This window comes from Camelus bactrianus, chromosome 20, assembly GCF_048773025.1.
Source record: "Camelus bactrianus isolate YW-2024 breed Bactrian camel chromosome 20, ASM4877302v1, whole genome shotgun sequence".
Classification (NCBI taxonomy): Eukaryota; Metazoa; Chordata; class Mammalia; order Artiodactyla; family Camelidae; genus Camelus; species Camelus bactrianus.
Window position 1 is genome coordinate 34,674,708 of NC_133558.1, and position 18,033 is coordinate 34,692,740.

Consider the following 18,033-nt stretch of genomic DNA (forward strand, 5'->3'; position numbering starts at 1 on the left):
TGGTGGGAGGAGGTGACAGATGGGGGCCCAGCTCCAGCCACACTGCCTGGGCGGGGCCCCACAGCACAGAACGCAGCTGGTTGTGAGCTCCACGCACATCGAGAGGATTCAGATGAGTGGAATTATGATTCAACAGCAGCAGTAATTCCAGAAGATCAACTTCTCACCCAGCCAGCCATGTACAACCTGAGCAGCCTGAAGCTCTGTTCTCTGATACTGCCAGGCCCCCTCGCTGCCCCCTGGCCGCCGTGAGAGACCATCAGCCAAGCCATTGAGAACACACTGTCAAGAGCCCACGCCTGGTCGTCAGACAACCGAGAGGCTGATGTGAACCCTGTACCCACCAGGAGGCACTGGGCCCGGGAAGGGATGCCCGCCGACACTGGGACCCGGCCTGCAGCCCGACAGGGCAGGGCCAGGCAGGGAAGATGGCTGTGATGGGGGCAGGAGGCTGGTGTCTCCTCTCCCCTCCGGCCTGATGGCGGAGATTCCCACCTAAACCCAAGGGGGCGGGGGAGACCCAGGGGTCTGCTGCCTCCTGACCTTCGGGGAAGCTGTGCTGAGTTCGGGGAGCTCCTGGCAGTGCTCTGGGAGCCGGGGCCTCTGCCCAACTCACCTGCAAAGTAACGTGTTGAAGTTCCCTTTCTCGGGGTCGAAGGCCTGGTTTTCCATGCGAGCGAGGCCAAAGCCGATGGCCAGCACCGCGAGGGTGAGGATGCAGAGGCGCGTGAGCCCAAACACTGCAGCCCAGGCGCTAAACCTGCGTGAGGAGCGGGGAGAGCACATCACCCCGAGGCCCATGGGGACAGGGGCCCAAGGGGGCAGGGCCCCAGGGCGGCTGAGGACGACGCCTGAGGGATGAGGCTGCTGGAATAAGATGCTCCGGGCGGGGGGTGGGGGAACCTGGGGGCGTCGCCCACAGGTCAGGGGTGGGGAGGGTGACGCCCAGGCCAGGGCCCTCCCATCCCCAGGCCCCCATCAGCTCCACTCACAGCTTCTCGTTGTTCTCATCTGCGAAGTAGCAGAGGCGGGCGGCGTGGAAGAGGAACTCGGTGGAGTAGTGCAGCAGGAGCAGGACCAGGCCCAGGCGGCTCAGGCTGGGGACACACAGGGCAGGCTCACAGTACCCTCCACCCCCAAGACGCCGGGCTCTGCTCTCCACCCCCACTGCCCCGGGACCCCGCCCCACCCTTCCGGGTCCAGTCTGGCCTCGAGCCTTGGAGAATTTTCCTAACACTGCCCCCTGGCCTTTCCCCTCTGCTGCCTGGGGCTCGACGCCCAGGCCCGCTCCCACCGCGGACCTGGCTGACTCTGCACAGCACCTGTCACCCAGCCTTCATCACCTGGCCCAGGACCAAGCACAGAAAAGCTGTGAGCTCTGCATGTAGAAATACAAGGGATTCCCACCACCTGACTTTTTATCGTCCAAGTCTTCACAGCTAAGAGGTACTCAAGGAAGCAAAACTTAGCACGACGCAAAAACAGGTGCCGGTGAACCGACCTCTTAAAACACCAGCACTGCTGACCTGTCCCCCCGCTCACTTCCGGGCACGACGCTCTCACTGACTCCCTAGGCGGTCTGCTGCCGACGGTCGGCTGGAGCTCAGACACGTGCAAGAAGGTTGCGAAGTGAAGTTCCAGACCCCGCTCAGCAGGCAGGGCCTCGGGAAGTCAGGGGGACACTGGGGGCACGCCCGCGGGCCGTGATGAAGAGGGACCCCAAGATTTCACCCAGGGGGACCGAAGAAGTGCAGAACCGACCAGGATGGTCACCGGATCCTGAGAACGGTCAAGAGAGAGACGTGGAATCTGCCCAGTGTCTCCCTGTGGCCGAGGACATCCAACAGGACGGCCCCTGATCATCCCAAACCTCACTTCCCAGCCCCGCTCCCACCTCAGGGCCGGGCACCTGCGGCCCCATCCTGCCAGCTCATTCTTCCCCTGCCTGGCTCTGTCACTCACGCCGTGACCCAGTCCCCTCCTCAGAGGGGGCCTCTCCCCACACAGTGGCCCACTGGACCAGACTCGGCGTCCCATCACTGTGTTATTTTCTTCCCCACACTTAGCCCCATGGGAAACCCTGCTGATTCGCTTCCTTACGTGTGGTCTCCTCCCACGAGACAGATGCCCCAGGAGAGCAGGGCTTGGTCTGCCTTCAACCAGAGGTTAACTGCAGGCGGGGCGCCAACGCCAAGCTGTCTCCAGACAAGACCCCGCGTGGCTGGGCTTTTCAATGGTCTATCCTCCTTGGGAAATCCTGCAGCTGGGGGTCTCTCCTCTCCCCACACTCACTCACTTCTAAAAACTAGAGCAAGGATGGAGGGGCGAGGAGGGGCCCCCTCGGTGGGCAGAGGTGGGCAGCTGCTCCTTGAGATGGGCCAGCTTCGCTGGGGATGGGATGGCATCACCTTGGAGGACCCACCGCCCCCACCCTCTCAATTCTAGTCTCTTTCCAGAACAAGAGTTCACAGGACTCGGCCCAGTCGCGGTCAGACCCCACGCTTCTCCATCCCCGGACACGTCAGATGTGGGGAAGCAGATCTCAGGGCGTCGCCCATGTCTGGGAGAGGGGTGATGCTATGGCAGGAAGCTCTCCTTGGCGGTGGTCCTGTCTGTACCCTCTCACGGCGGTCCTCGCACACCGCCAGGTGACTGCAGGCTAGCTTCCTCAGACCCACCCCACACGCAGCACAGGAGCCCCCAACACAAGAGCAGAGCTGGCCTCACATGGCCTCTGCCCCTCAGAGTCCCATCCAGGCATGGACGCTGCTCTCGGCCTCCAGAGACAGGAGAGCGGATCTCGCTCCATCCCCTACATCGGTCATCCTCACGGGATGCCTGCCCTGCAGACCCAGGACCTCCGGGTGCCTGACAGGTTACACAGCGCAAGCTCTCAAACGCCTAGATCAAGGACGGTGTGTGTGTGGCGGGGGGTCCTTTACTGCACAAACAAAGCCCAAGGAAATGCCGAACTGGAACCACACAGCCCGCTCAGCAGTGACTCTTCACAGCAGAGATGGTCAAGGCGATGGCCGCTCTTGCGACTTCAGAACAACCAAGCAGCGACACCTCTACGTTTCATTACAAACCAAAGGGACCAAAGGGGAGGGGAGGCCAGGGCTGCAGCTCTGGGGGGTCCTGCACCGGACGTGAGAGGCAGGGGCCGGGCTCAGACCTCCTTCAGCCTGCAAAGCCACGGTTCGTGTGCCCCCGTCCCAGGGGCTGTCCCTGACTCTGTCTCGGGTTGAGGTGGTCCCTGCTCTGGGCTCCCAGGGCAGATGGTCCACGTGGTAGCACAGGGCTCGTCCCACTCAGGCCCTTGTCTGTGTCTGTAACTGCGTCTCCTACCCGGCTGAGGATAACCCAGTAAACATAAAGGAACCATCCATCTGTGCGTTCCCGGGTCTTGGGATGGTGCCTGGCACATAGAAGGCATCTAATAAATGCCTCCCGACTGAAGGGCCGTGTGGAGTGATGCACAGACAAGAAGGGCGGGGAGATCTGGCCGGCTCCGGGGTCTCACTCACTTTAGGAGGTACGCGCCCGCTATGTGGACCAGGTACAGGCAGATGTACTGGAGCTGCCGGGGAACCTCCTCCTGCAGGAGACAGGCAACGGTGCAGCTCGTCCCCGCCCCCAGCAGCAGGGGGACAAGGCAGGCGCCGCCTCCCTCCCCACCACCGCGGGGCTCGGCTGCTCTAACAGGCTGGGGCGAGAAAGAAGAGACGGGGGCACGGGGAAAAAGGGCTTTTGGAAATAAGTCAGAGGGACGCTTGAAAAAAAAAAAAAAAGACCGTGGGAAAGGCAAAGACATCTCCACCCACTCTCCAGAAGACGAGAGTCTGGTCTCCCCCCGAGCCTCCCCGCCGCCCCGTGTCACGTGGGAGACAGGCAGGAGACCCCTCCCGGAGGACGTCAGGGAGACCTGGACAGGGACTGGCCCAGCCTCTCACCCGCCCGCTTCTCCACCCACGCCTGGCCTGCCAGAGGGGGCGCTGGGGTGCCGCTGGGGACTGCGGGGGGATGGGCGCCAGCACTCACCTTCCGTACCTTCTGGAAGTAGAGCTCAGGGAGTGCGTGCAGCCAGTAGGCCAGCTGGCACAGGTAGAAGAACTTCACCTGGAAGCTGGGGACAGGGAGCGGTCACCCAGAGGGAGGGAGGAAGTCCCAACAGGGGGTTGTCAAGCCCTGGGGTGGGGGGGTCGCGGGGCAGGACCACGGGGTGTGAGGAGCTGGCCCAGGAGGGAGGGGGAGGGACGGGGAGGAAGGACGCTGCTCCACAGACAAGACCACACAGAGGGACACCGAAGTCCATGGAAGGACACTGAAAGGATGAAAAGAGAGCAGAGGGGGAGGGTCTTGGGCCTGGAGGAGGAAAGGCTGAGGAGGGGGCTGATTCCACAACGCTGTGGGTGGAGAAGATGGTGGTGGGTGTGATGCACGTACTGAGGAAGGAAGGACCTAATTCAGCCAAGTCTCTGTCCTGGGGGCCTTAGGAGGGGCCAAGGTGGCTTCTGAAGGACATGGGCCCAGCTCTGTCCTCCTGGTGGCCCACCCCGAGCAGGAGAGCAGGGGGTGAGAGGGAGCAGGTGCCCGAAGGCACACAGCCCCGAGAGCTTTGTGGAGAGGCCCTGCTCCCCGTTCGTCCCTTGCGCTTACAGACCCGCCACAGACCCGACGTGGCCCCTCCAAATCCACGTGTTGAGGGGACAGGGCTCGTGCAGGTGACATGTCATTTCGGGATTTTCCCATCATGCACACGAGGAAGCAGCAGCTCCCAGACGAGTCTGCCTCCCCACACGGGGCTCTAACAGGCTCGGGGTGTGCTCTGGGCCTCGGGCCAGCCGGCCCCACGTTCTGGCCACGGTCTGGGGCAAGAAGCCAGTGCCCGCGCCCGCTGCTCCCTGGGGGCCAGAGTGGCAGTACTCACGGGAGGTACACGTGTGGGTAGTCTTCCCAGAGGCTCCTTGGGTTTGTTAAGTATCCTTCCTGCAGGGTGAGAAGAGGGTGAGAAGAGACAGGAAAGTGAAGCCTGCTGGGGCCCAGGGGTCAGGGACGCACCCAGCCCCCAGAAAGTGGAAGGAACAGGAACCCTGAACACAAAGACCCTCTGGCGCTTGGCGGGTCTCTCCATCCTGACCCAGCCAGATGAGGAGGGAGACCCTGCCCTGGGGCCGGCAGGCCCCGCCCATACTAGCTGCATCCTCTGAGCAAGCTGGCCTCCCTGAGCTTCAGTTGGCTCATAGGTCAAATAAGGATAAAAATACCCTCCCGGAGCTATTGTTAGAAATAAATGTGACAGTTTATGTTTATGTGACAGCGCCGAGCATGATGCCTGGCATGCAAACACTCAGGAAGTGCTTGTAGGATGAACAAGCAAATGGACGTCAGGATCACCGCCCGCTGGGCAAACAGCAAGCCCGCTGTGGCTTTTCACGACCCCAGAAATAAAAGGAATGGCAGGACCCCACAGCCTCCCGAGTGTGACCCTTATCACTGGCTGGGGCGGGGGACGGGGGGAGGTGCCACCAGGACCTCACATGGTCGTCATGCTGGGCTCCTTTCTGGCCCTTCTTCGCATCTGCAGCCTCAAGCCCAGGGCCCCTGCCGGAGCAGGGAGGCCACCGGAAGACCCTCCCATCACAGAGCAGTCTGGACACACAGGGTGAAATCTAACAAATGCTCTTTTAAACGCAAAGCTGAGCTCACAATAAGGGAAAACCCCTGGGGCCCAAGAGGGGAGGAAAAGCCAGAGCAGGGAGGTGAGGCTGTGGGATGGGAGACCCTTCCAGGGCCACCCTCTCAGAGAAAGGGGACACGAAGAGGCTGACGACCAGCCCTGGGACAAGAGGATGATGTCTGCTCACCCTGGGCTCAGGATGGGAACAAAAACGTGATCCTGAAGGTCTGTAATCCCAGGCTCACTGTCACATGGGTCTGGAGCTCAAATGTCTATCACCTGTGTATCCGGGAGCCCCTACACTGGGAAATCAGTATTTTTTTTTTTAATTGAAGTAGAGTCGGTTTACAATGTTGTGTCAGGTTCTGGTGTCCAGCATCATGTTTCAGCCATACATACACATACATAGATTCTTTTTCATATTCTTTTTCACCACAGGTTGCTACAAGATCTTGAATATAGTTCCCTGTGCTCTAAAGACCTTGTATTTTATCTATTTTATATACAATAGTTAGTATCTGCAAATCTCAAACTCCCAGTTTATCCTTCCCCATTCCCTTTGCCCCCTGGTAATTGTAAGTTTGTCTTCTATGTCTGTGAGTCTGTCTCTGTTTTGTAAATAAGTTTATTTGTGTCTTTTTTTTTTTTAGATTCCACTTGAGTGATTTCATATGGTATTTCTCTTTCTCTGACTTACTTCACTTAGTGTGACAATCTCCAGGTCCATCCATGTTGCTGCAAATGGCATTATTTTATTCTTTTTTATGGCTGAGTAGTAAAGAAATCATTATTAACAATATTGTGGACCAGGGACACCACTGGGACATGCTCTCCTTGAAGGATGCACGGGGTTCTCACACACACAGCCTTGCTAAAGATGAGCTTACAATCCAAGATGACGAAACACACGAGGAAACAGTCCACATGAGCAAGAGGAGGCTGACACCACACTCAGGGAGGGTGGAGATGGTTATGTCAGCGTGACCTCCTTTTAGAAACAGAGGGAGGAGAGAGAAGACAGGAAGAAGATCCTGACACGAGGTGGTTTCTCAGCTGCACAACTCAAATCTGAGCTGCACCACCAGCCTCCTGGTCCAACAACTGGTGAGCCAGCGGGTGGCTCTGACAGGAGGTTCAGAGCCTCAGATGTGGGCACTGAGGCTCAGGGCGGGGGCTGTGCTCCCAGCGGTTTAGAGAAGAGCCCTGCAGGTGACCCACAGGAGGGCTGGTTCACCAGCCCTCAAGTCACTAAACACCCTGGATGCTTTGGGTGTGGTCCATGGCCCCAAACCCACATCTTGGAACCAATAAGGCATGCATCCCAGTACAGTTATGGTCACTTAGGTTTGAAGGAAAGGGTCTCCCCCAAACTCTCTCAGCCTCATTTCTACCCCTCCTCACAGTCTGGCAGCGGTGGGAGGCTCTAGGGGTGCAGGGGTGGGAAGAGGGACCAGACCACCCCATCTGCCGTCCACACACCCGCCTGCATCAGACGCCCACCCCGGGAACATAGAGGTTCACGGCCGTCCACCTCCCACCCCATTTCAGGGAAATTAGAGCTGGGAGGATGTTCCTTCCAAGAGGAAGCACCAATGTATTTAAGGAGGAAAATGGTACTTCTGCAGCTGAGGTGGAAGAAGAATTTCTGCCAAAAGAAAAAAAGAAGAAAAAAAAAAAAAAAAGACTGGCCAAGAAAAGCAGAACTGAGAGAAACCTAAAGCCCAGATGATCCTGTGATTTTAAGTATCGACCCTCTCTGGCTTGGCCTTTTCCTTGGGAGACAAAGAAGTCAGAACTCTGAACCAGCCGGCAGAGAACACGCCCCAGAGCAGAGCTGTCTGCCCGCAAGGGGCAGTCCCATGGAGGCAGGCGAGCGGGCGGCCAGAGGAAGGATGACTCACTGCTCAGAGAACAGTCTTTTCCAGACCTTGGGCTGGGCAGGCACCCAGGGAGGCCTGGGCCAGGGCCCTCGGAGCTCAGCACACCAAGCGTGGGCTCGCACCCCCGACCCCACCCGCTGGCGGGCACGCCATCTGGGAGACCTTGGAGAGCCTTTGTTCTTGCCTGGTTCTGCCAATCAGCCAGGGAGGCCCCAGGGAGCTGGCACTCTCCCTTCCCCCACAGCCTTCCTTTCCAGGGGATGGACGAACAGAGAGCCCCACAGGAACAGCAGGGTGCAGGCCTGACACAGCCGGCTGCTCCCTGGACCCACGGGTCTTCCGGAACACCCACAACCTAGGTCCGGCTCAGAGTAGTCAGTCTGTCAGGAAGAGCCCCGACCGCGCACCTACACTAAGGGCGCTCCTCTCCCTGAGCACTGGCTGCCGCCTTCAGACGGCCCAGGGAGGCTTCCCGGGGAAGCCAGGCAGGGGGCCCGGGCACCCACCCACCCTGCTTTCTGCAGCAGAGCAGTTTGTTTCTTTGTTTCACCTGAACAATGAACAGTAGTTCAGAGCTAGAGTAAACACAGGAGGTTGACATTCTTATAAAACTATCTGTCGGCCCCTCCATAGTCCCATTGTCCTGCTTGGATAAATGCAGAGAGAAATGTCTGGATCCAACACCAAGATAAAAACGGGTCATTTCATGGGGGAGGGACTGAAGGTCAACTCTGACTTTCTTTTTCCAACTTCTACGGATGCCGCACTTTTATAAAAAGAGATCATCTATGATGTTCATAAAAACAAGCAATTCATTCCTTTAAAAACCGTCGAAGGTTGGAGCAAGAAGATGCATGTGCTGCTCATTTATTCCCTCTCACAACAGCACCTGCACGATCACTTGGTGCAGGCCGGGAACTGCGCCCGGGGTCCAGCAGTGAGCCCCAGGCCTGCCCCCAGGGGCGCAGAGTCTACCCAGAGAGGCAGACAGCAGAGAATCCACACGCAAACAAGAAACTCCCCAGAAAAGGATGTGGTGCAGCGAGTACGAGTGGTGGGGGGAATTCTCGGCGGAGATGATGTCTGGGCAGAGACTTGGAGGGCAAGGAGGAGGCAGCCATGGGTATCGGGATGGAGTATTTCAGCAGAAGGACCACCTGTGCCAAGCCCAGGAGGCAGGAGCACGAGGAGAGACAGAAAGGCAGAGATAAGAGGTGGGGCTGGGGCCGGGCCGGCAGGGCCCAGAGCTTGGGCCTGCGGAAGAGGGGTGATGCCACCACAAGCAGGACCGGGGCTTGTAAGCAGTGGATGTGTGATTTCGTTTAGGTTCTAAAAACATCTGTCTGGCTGAGCAGATGATGGACTGGGGTGGGAAGGCACAGGAGTGGAAACAGCCTCCTTCTAGAAGTGGTCCAGCTAGAGGTGATGGTGGCCTGGATTATAGATCAGGGTTCCCAGTTGTGGCACTCCCGACATCCGGGGCCAGGCTAGTCTCTGCTGTGGGGACCAGCCTGCCACCCAGCAGCATCCCTGACCTCCACCCACTAGACGTCAGAAGCATATTGACAAGTGTCCCCTAGAGAGACCACTGGCCTGGCGGCAGCGGGACCTCCTGATGAACTGACTGGAGGGTGAAAGAGAGAGAAGAATCGTAACAGAAACGTAGGATTTAAAAAACACCCCGTCTGGTGGAGTAGGTAGGCTGCAGAGCCACACGGACTTCTCAGACCTGGGGTCCCCAGCGCTTTCCAGGGTCCCTTGGTCTTTATTTCCTGCTGGAGATGCTGAGCAGAGAACTGGCTGTCACCACAGGAAAAGCCTGCTAGGAGCATCCCCTGGAAAGCGCCACAGCTCCAGACGAAAAAGCAGCATCCTCTCCAAGCCCGTGATGGCCCGGGGGAAGCCAAGACACAGCAGGGAGCATCTCACCCGCGGGGACCGGGGGCGCGTCGCCTGGCTGTCGGTCAATGAATCGGGTCTGACTGGGTCACAGCTGGGGTGGACATGGGGGTGAGGCAGAAAGGGCAAAAGTGATTCCGAGGTGAGGCCACGCCTCTCCGGGAGGGCCCGTTAAGTGTCTGTGGGACCTGAGGGCTGTTATGCCTCGGAGCAGCTGGGGGTATCCCAGGGGCCACGCGAACCACACACCCAGAGCTGGGAGAGGGCTGAGGCCCAGAGAGATGAGCCCAGAGGACCCGGGGCTGGGGCGCGGGCGGTGCAAGGGCAGCGGGCAGGCACCACTCTGCAGACCACACCGGAGTCCTCCCGGGCCAATGTAACGAGGCAGGCCAGCTCCAGAGGGCAGACGCCTCAGGTCCTGCCTTTAAAATCCCAAGTGTTCTCTGATCAAACAAGAATAGAAATAAAGGCAACATACAAAAGGGCACTACGACTCCGGCTCTGAGAATGAGTTCAGCGTCCTGAGGACGGGAGAGCTCACCACCGTCACTAAGGAAGAGGAAGGGGGTGAAGGGTCCGGGAAGCAGGGTGGGAAGCTTCTAAAAAGGTCACAGGGTTGCTGAGTTTTCCAAGCCCTGGGCCTGGATTTCTCACCGGATAATTCTAGCTTCTGAGGAAGAGACCCGGTTGCAGCCAGAAGGTGCTCCAGGTCGGCGGGGAGGGGGCGGCGCTAATTAAAACTCCCCAGCGGGACAGACCTGTTACAGCGGGTCTTGTTACAGCGAACCCCGGAGGGCTGTCCGCATTCCTTTGCACGAAGGAATTGTGCTGTGCCAAAGGCTGCTTGAAATAAGAGTCTTATTGTGCGGGGAGGGGAGGTAGACCGACTGTCTGGTCCTCCAGGCACCTGGGGGAAGCACGCGGACTCTCACAGGACCTGCCGCGCACAGGGGGATGCTGGCCTCGCTTGCAGGAGGCCAACGTGGTGAAACAGAACCAGACCCTCGGGTCCTAGCCCTGTCCTGGCCACCCTGGGGTCACGTGACCACGGGGCCGCTGCGACATTGGAGGCTGGATCTCTTCACCTCGTAACACGGGTACCAGAAAGAACAGAAAACTTGGCTCACGGGGCGGTGCCGCGGGAGCACCCTGCGGCGGGACACGGAGTGACGCGGCTCTCGGGTATCGCCGCTGCAGCATCACATAACCACCTTAACGGCCGTTTATCTTTGGACAAGGTGACGCTCCCTGGCTGTCAGGCAGCACCTCAACCACTCGCCCCCCGCCCCCCCCCCCCCCCGCCCAGTGCCACGGCGCCCAGGCCAGCAGCTCACCGTCACCACCACGTAGAAGCACCAGATCACCGAGCTGAGATGAAAGACGACCAGCTGTCCAGATTCGTTGAACTTGCTGTGCTTGACCTTGGAGAGATGAAGCCGCTTGCTGATTTTCTAAAGAATAAAAAGAATCCCGCATATTAACATACGCGTGTATTTATTGCTAACGGGCAGGTTTCAAACTCCTGTTTTCTCCGCACAAAAGGGCTGAAGCCCGAAGCCAGCCGGCACCCGGGTTATTTCGCGTGAGCCTCGTGTGTACACCCAGTGCTTGGTGTTCAGACGAGCACTTCCAGAGAGCGGCGAGATTAACGTCTTCAGCGCAGATGTAAAGAAAACACCCCCCAGCGGTGCTGTGTGTGACCCCGGGGGACGCCGTCTCGTCCTCCTCAGGCAGCCCCCTCCCGGGGAATGAACACTGCGGTCCGCCTGCTACGAAGGCTGCAGCGGGGGTCCAAGACCTTTCCTAGCGTGGGCGGGAGGTCAGTCCCGCAGGCCCACCAGGGCACGCAAACCAGGGGACGCCGGACTCAGAGCTGCAGCCGCTCGCTCGCGGCAGCCCCCGGCTTCCCAGCTCCGCACCCAGCCCCGCTCACTTACGTCTAAGATGTACTCCTGCACCACGGCGTGCAAGATGATGGTGATGAAGACGTAGAACAAGATTGTGACCAGGTCCTTCGGCCCGTAGTGGTAATGCACGCTCTCGCCATCTGAGGAGGCAACGACAGCCACGTCAGCATCCCCAGAGGGGGAGGTGCCCTGGGACCCAAAGTGAGAGGAGAGCTGAGGCGGAACGGGCGGTCGCATGCTTCCCTCCGGCTGCAGACTTCGAAGAAAGAGAACCCCACCCACCCTTTGGGCTCAGCCCCTGGTAGCACCAGCCGGGAGAGGGCTGAGGAGAAGCAAGCACGTGGTATATTGTGATGACCTCCCCTCAGTCTGGGCAGGAGGGCAGTGAGTCTCCATCACTCCCTGGCTGTGTGACTACCAAAAAGCAACCAAGCTCTCTGAGCAGCAGTCTCCCCCTGTAAAAACGGGACCGGCGATGCAAAGTTAAGCCTGTGGACTCAGAAACCTGAGTTTGTATCAAAGCTCTGTCACTGACTATACTTCAATTAAAAAAAAAAAGGTATGTACCAACCCCCCCCCCCAAGCTCTGCCATTTATGTCCTTTCCTCTATTTTTTAAATTGAAGTATAGTTGATTTATAATATTGTGCTAATTTTAGGTGTGCAGCAAAGTGATTCAGTTATATATATACATACTTAGATTATTTTCCATTATAGGTTGTTACAAGATGTTGAATATTCCCTGTGTTAGATATTGAATCCTTGCTGTTTATTTTATATATAGTAGTGTGTATCTGTTAATCCAAAACTACTAATTTATCCCCCCACCCCTACTTTCCCCTTTGGTAACCATAAGTGTGTTTTATATGTCTGTGAATCTGTTTCTGTTTTGTAAATAGATTCATTTGTATTATTTTTTAAGAGTCTACATATAAGTAGTATCATATAATTTTTGTCTTTGACTTAATTCACTTAGTATGATAATCTCTAGGTTGCTGTTGCTGCAAATAGCAATATTTCATTATTTTTATGGCTGAGTAATATTCCACTGTGTGTGTGTACACACATGGGTGTAATGTCTGACACAGGAAACAAAAAAACGTGAAAACTATAATTTGACAAGATACGTGCACCCCAATGTTTATGTAGCAGCATTATTTGCAATAGCCAAGACATGGAAGCAACCTAAGTGTCCAATGATGGGTGACTGGATAAAGATGACATTATTTATTTCCTATGTGACTCTGGGGCACCTCTACATGTGACCTTTCTGTGCCACAGATTCCTTACCTGTAAAATGAGGGTAGCAGCTGTTCCTGTACCACAGGGTTATTGTGAGAATTACAGGGACTTAAAAAATGCAAAGTGCTTAGAACAGTATCTGGGGCACAGTAAGTGCTATATATGTATTTGACATTATTTTTGTTGTTGTTGGGCTGTTGTGAGGATTAAAATGAGATAATGTGTGTGCAAGACATTTACCACAGTGCCCATAACCGTGGTAAGCCTGCACTAAACGGTCGCTTATTAAAATATTATTTAATAGTAATAAATTAGACAGAACCCCCAATATCTAAGTCTCGTAAAGCTCTGTGACTGCAGCCTTTCCCCACAGAGGAGGATTTGAGCCTCTGTTCCAGCTGGCAGGCCGCGGGGCTGCAGACACTTAGGTCCCAGGGCTGGAGCCCGGGTGCTCCGCCGACCGCCCTCCCCCAGCAGACACACGGCCGCCTTTCCAGCTGTGCTGCCTTCTCGCTGAGTCACACACACGAGTCACCTCTCTTTGCCAGGATGCGTTTACCAGAAGGTAGGCCAGGGTGGGTGAGTTTCAGGGTGGCCGCAGAATGAAGCCGAGCTGATTGGGTCGCTGTGGGAGTCAACCCCTGACCCTGCCACCCTGGATGGGGGGAATGCACCAGTGGGTGGTGGTGGGGTGAGGGCAGGAGGGGGCAGTCAGGCCATGGAGCACATGAACTTTGAGATCAAACAAGCTTTCCTTTTTCCTCTCCCTCCTCCTCTCCACAAAGACCCCACTCTGTGAGAGGCACTGGGCTAACTGTTGAAACGTGGAGATAAAAGACACGGCCCCAGCTTCCGAGCGCACAGACCAGTGGGGAGACAGACAAATGAATTGACAATGACCACGGACAGGCACGTAGTACCAAGACAGCCACACGGCAAACCGAGGCAGGAGAGGTGGAGGGGGATGCAGAGCCCATCAAGGTAAACAGGATGATATCGAAACTCAGGAACAAGTTGGGGGAGTCAGGTGGGGGGCACCCTGGGCAGAGCAGGGAGCATCTGCAAAGGCTGCAGGCAAGGAGGCTGCAGTGCTATGGGAGGCCAGGGAGGCAGCCAGGGCCAGCGAGGAGGCCACTGTGAACAGCCTGGGTACTACACAAAAGGATGTGGACTTTATCCAGAAGGCAATGTGGAGACCTGGAAGAATTTAAACTCAATAGGAAAATAATGAAATCTGGGTTGTAGAAAGTGTACTCTGGCAGCAGGGAAAAGCACTGTGCCTGGAGGCAGACACCAGTGATGCGGGTAAGGAACCACGGGGACCTGAATTAAAGCAGAAGAGGGAGCAGGGAGGGGGAGGGTCATCAGAAATGGAGACCTGGGACGACCGGGTGACTGACCTACAAGGGCCGAGATCTGGGAGGCGGGTGGGCACCAAGGACTGGAGGAGGAGACACAGGAGGTGGGGAAGACGGGCATGTGATTCAGCCTCTCCTTCCTGCCCTCCCATCTGTGAGGCTGGCGTTACCCTTCTCCTGCCTTCTTCATAAGGGAGGATCAAAGGAGACTAATTAGATAGCAGCGTATTTTGAAACTATAAAATAACAAGACACATGCAAAGTTTCACCATCAAAAGCAGCATTATCAAGCAAAATGGAATTTATGCTCAACCAAACGAGCATGGCCCCAAAATAGTGAAATAACACATGTTGAGACTTTGGATTATCCATCTTAAGCCTCTTCAGGTCACCTCTATTCCTCACCCCAAATAGCATGGTCCCAAAGAGATGTGACTGGAGCTTTAAATCCTTGAAACAAGAATGAATGCATGGATCAATACATTCTTTTATCCCTTCGCTGTTGAGAGCCCCATACATGTTTGTTCACCCACCAATAACCCATGTGCAGAGCTCCAAGCTGGGCCCTGGGGGACGGCAGGGAATGAGGTGGGCACAGCCCTCTTGGGGTTCAGCTGGTGCACACCAAGTTCTCTACACCCCAAAACCAGAGACCAAAGAACCACAAGTTAACAAGACACAAATAATCAGACTGAAAAATGGGCAAAGGACCTGAAGAGACACTTCTCCAAAGACGTCGTACAAATGGTCAACAGTTGTATGCAGGGATGCTCAATATGACTAGCACTAGGGAAATGCAAATCAAAACCCCAATGAGATACCATCTCAAGCCCATCAGAATGGCCACAAGTAGGAAACAAACAGAAAACAACAAGTGCTGGTGAGGGGGTGGATAAGCTGGAACCTCTGTGCACTGTGGGAATGTAACGTGGTGCAGTCATAATCAAACAAGTACGATGGTTCCTTGGAAAATTAAAAATAGAGCCACCAGATGATCCAACAGTTCCACTTCTGGGCGTGGACTCAGAAGGGCTGGAAGCAGGACCATGATGAACTATTTGTACACTCACGTTCCCACACCATTCACACCAGCAAAGGCAGAAACAGCAGCGTCAACAGATGAATGGAAGAACAAAATGTGGCCTGTACCCACAATAGAATATTATTCAGCCTTAAAAAGGAAGGAAATCCTGTCACGTGCTACACACAGACGGAGGGACCAGAGGACATTGTGCTCAGTGAAATAAGCCAGTCCCAACAGGACAAATACTGTGTGATCCCATCACAGGAGGTTCCTAGAGGAGTCAAACTCCAAGACGGAAGCACGGTGTTTGCCAGGGGCTGGGGACAGGGGCGATGAGTAGCAGCTGTTCAATGGATACACAGTTTCAGTTTTACAAGATGAAGGGTTCTGGAGATTGGCTGCACAGCAAGGTGAATGTCCTTAACACCACTGAGCTGCCCACTCAGAGATGGTTAAGATGGTGAATTTCATCTTGTGCGTATTTCACCACAATTTAAAAAGACACACACACCAGCAGCCAGGTGTGATGAGTGCTGTGATGCGGACAGAACAACCAGAGGCAGGCCCTCATGGAGGGTGGCGGAGGGGACCCGGAGGTGTGCAAGCAGGACAGTTGCTGCAGGCAGAGTGGTCCAGGCAGAGGCACCGTCTGTGGAAGATCCGGGTGGACGGAGGGTTGGCGTGAACTGGGGAGCAGGGGTGGGCAGGCCATGCCACAGGGCACCCGGACAGGTCATAGCAGGACAGGTATCCAAAGGCCAGGGGAGGTTCTGGAGGACTTGGCCACGGGCACATTATAAAGAGCACACCTCCCGCAGGATGGACAGGTAGGGAGTGAGAACGGAGCCAGGAGAGCAGTCAGGACCCCTGGCTGGGGGGCTGGGGTGCCCTGCACTCGGGCAACGGCAGAGTGACTGAGAAGACAAATTTGGAGAGATGTGGGTGATGGGCTCAGAAGGGCCAGCTGGTGGACTGGCCTTGGGGAATGATCCTCCAGTTGCTTCTGGAACCTGTCCTCTGTAGCCCTCCACGGTTCAAGAATTCTTCAACATGTTATCTTGCTTGATCCTCATGAGATGGGCAGAGTGGAGAAGAAATGAGGTCAGAGGGTCAAGGGTCAGGGGCCATTTCTCAGGTCTCCCAGTATCCAGTGCCCCAGCCTAACCACCAAAGCCACCCCAGGGTCAACAGGACCCCCCTGGGACCCTGCTGTCCCCACACCCTCACTTTGATCTCTTTCTCCGACAACGTAACAAGCAGCATCGTATCCAGACAGTCAAAGGCTGTGCTCCGGTCCCTACGATCATGTCTGTTGCTCTCCCCTCATCCGCTGTCTCACCTCTGATCAGAGCAAGAAGCACACTGGTCTGGCCCCTTCTGCTTGACACAGAGCTGGGGAGGTTGCAGCCTGGTGTTTTCCTAGGAGGCTATAAACAAATGGATGTTTTGGGGTTTTTTTTTTGGGGGGGGGTTGCTCACTCATTCTTATAAAAACCCTCTCACCACCCAAGTTAGAGCTTTCAGCAGTGCCCCTGTCTTGCACAAGCTCTCAAAAAGCACAGTGATGACGGGGCAGGGACCTATTAGGACTTAATTTTAGAAGAGTACACTTCAGCACGTCTCTGAGCACTTAGACCTGAGAGGTGATTCTGGTCCCGAATCACAGAAGAACACCTACAGAGAGCAGGTGGGGAACACAAATGAGCACCGGGGTCCAGGTGTCTCAAGATAAATCCTCTCAACACAGAGGCTTTGAACAGGTAACAGTCTTCAGGGCCACAGTGTTTTTCCTTCAACATAGGGCCCTCTTGGCCTGTCTTCCACATTTCTACTTTGAGAGAGAAACAAATTAAGAAATATCTACTTCCCTTTTAAACTTACTAAAGGAAAAACAGTTCAAACTGGGATACACAGTGTCAGCCAGGTAGTCTGAGCGTCAGGGACACACTACAGAGAGGAGTGGCGACTGGAGGAAAGTACAGCGTGTCCCGTGGGGTGAAGGGAGGAGTGGGGATGGCCGCAAGAGGGGTGCGGCCCAGGACAGCCAGACCTCCCCGTGTTTCAGCAGCAAAGAGAGAGATCCCGGCATTTCTGAAAACTTCTAATTTTAAAACTGTGGTGACTAACTCAAAAATCTGAAAAAACACTTTATGGGCCAACATCAAACTGGCCAAAGAAAATACACGCACAAGCCAACTCCGACCACAGGCCACTGATTTGCAATCTCTGGCCCAGATGACCCCTGGAACCTCCCAACACCAATATTCCGTGAGTCCTCTTCCTACGCACCACTGTGGAGTGCGTCAGTATTCCCCCGAGAGGGGCAGCCTCGCTCAGAAAGCAGCACCTCAATTAATGACCTTCCCTCTGTGGAAAAGTTGTCTCACCTCCCGTTAAAAGTGACATTTGCTTTGCCAAATCTCTGATCACAGTTTAAAAAGAATGCTGGTGGTGGCAGCGGGGAGGGTGTAGCTCAGTGGTAGAGTGCATGCTTAGCATGCATGAGGACCTCGGTTCAATCCCCAGTACCTCCTTTAAAATAATTAAATTAATTAATACCTTCCCACCCCTCCAAAAAAAGTTTCAAAAAATAAACAAATATATATTTTTTAAAAGAGCGCGAACGTGATGAGTTAGAGCCTGGCTGTCCTGACACCTCGGGCAGAGCTGGCCCTTTCGCCGTTCTTACTGACCTCCTATGACTAAAAGACACTTTCCTGTTTCCCTTGGTGTCCCCTGCAAGCAGCTGCCTCCACCTGCCTTCACATGTCTTGTCTCGTCCAGAGGTGGCTGTGCTGTCTCTGATCTCCTCCCAGGACCTGAGCTGGCTGGCGGCTACTTGCAGCCGTTGTCCCAACTGCTCTTTCCATCCCCTTAAGTCTGGCATCTGCCCACGAGGCTTCTGCCTTTGTCCAAAAAACTGGTGGTTTCAAACAGCATCACTGCACAACCTGGATGCCCCTTTCTCTCCTGGTGTCCTTCTGAACCCCTGCAAATCTGGATCTGTAAAAGTGACTTTCTACTGGTTGCTGTCCCATTGTTTT

The 18,033-nt window shown here is 55.6% G+C and overlaps 1 protein-coding gene across 1 annotated transcript in view; it reads right to left on the reverse strand.

The window, feature by feature from the left end:
* TRAM2 (translocation associated membrane protein 2) overlaps positions 1–18,033 on the reverse strand; it is a 72,656-nt gene that overhangs the window by 6,412 nt on the left and 48,211 nt on the right. The window contains exons 3-9 of the mRNA XM_074348910.1: positions 11,397–11,506; positions 10,794–10,910; positions 4,931–4,989; positions 4,042–4,126; positions 3,528–3,598; positions 993–1,097; positions 617–760 (exon numbers count right to left, since the gene is read on the reverse strand). Coding sequence (XP_074205011.1) covers positions 617–760; positions 993–1,097; positions 3,528–3,598; positions 4,042–4,126; positions 4,931–4,989; positions 10,794–10,910; positions 11,397–11,506 — 691 coding nt within the window. The remainder of the gene's footprint in view (positions 1–616; positions 761–992; positions 1,098–3,527; positions 3,599–4,041; positions 4,127–4,930; positions 4,990–10,793; positions 10,911–11,396; positions 11,507–18,033) is intronic.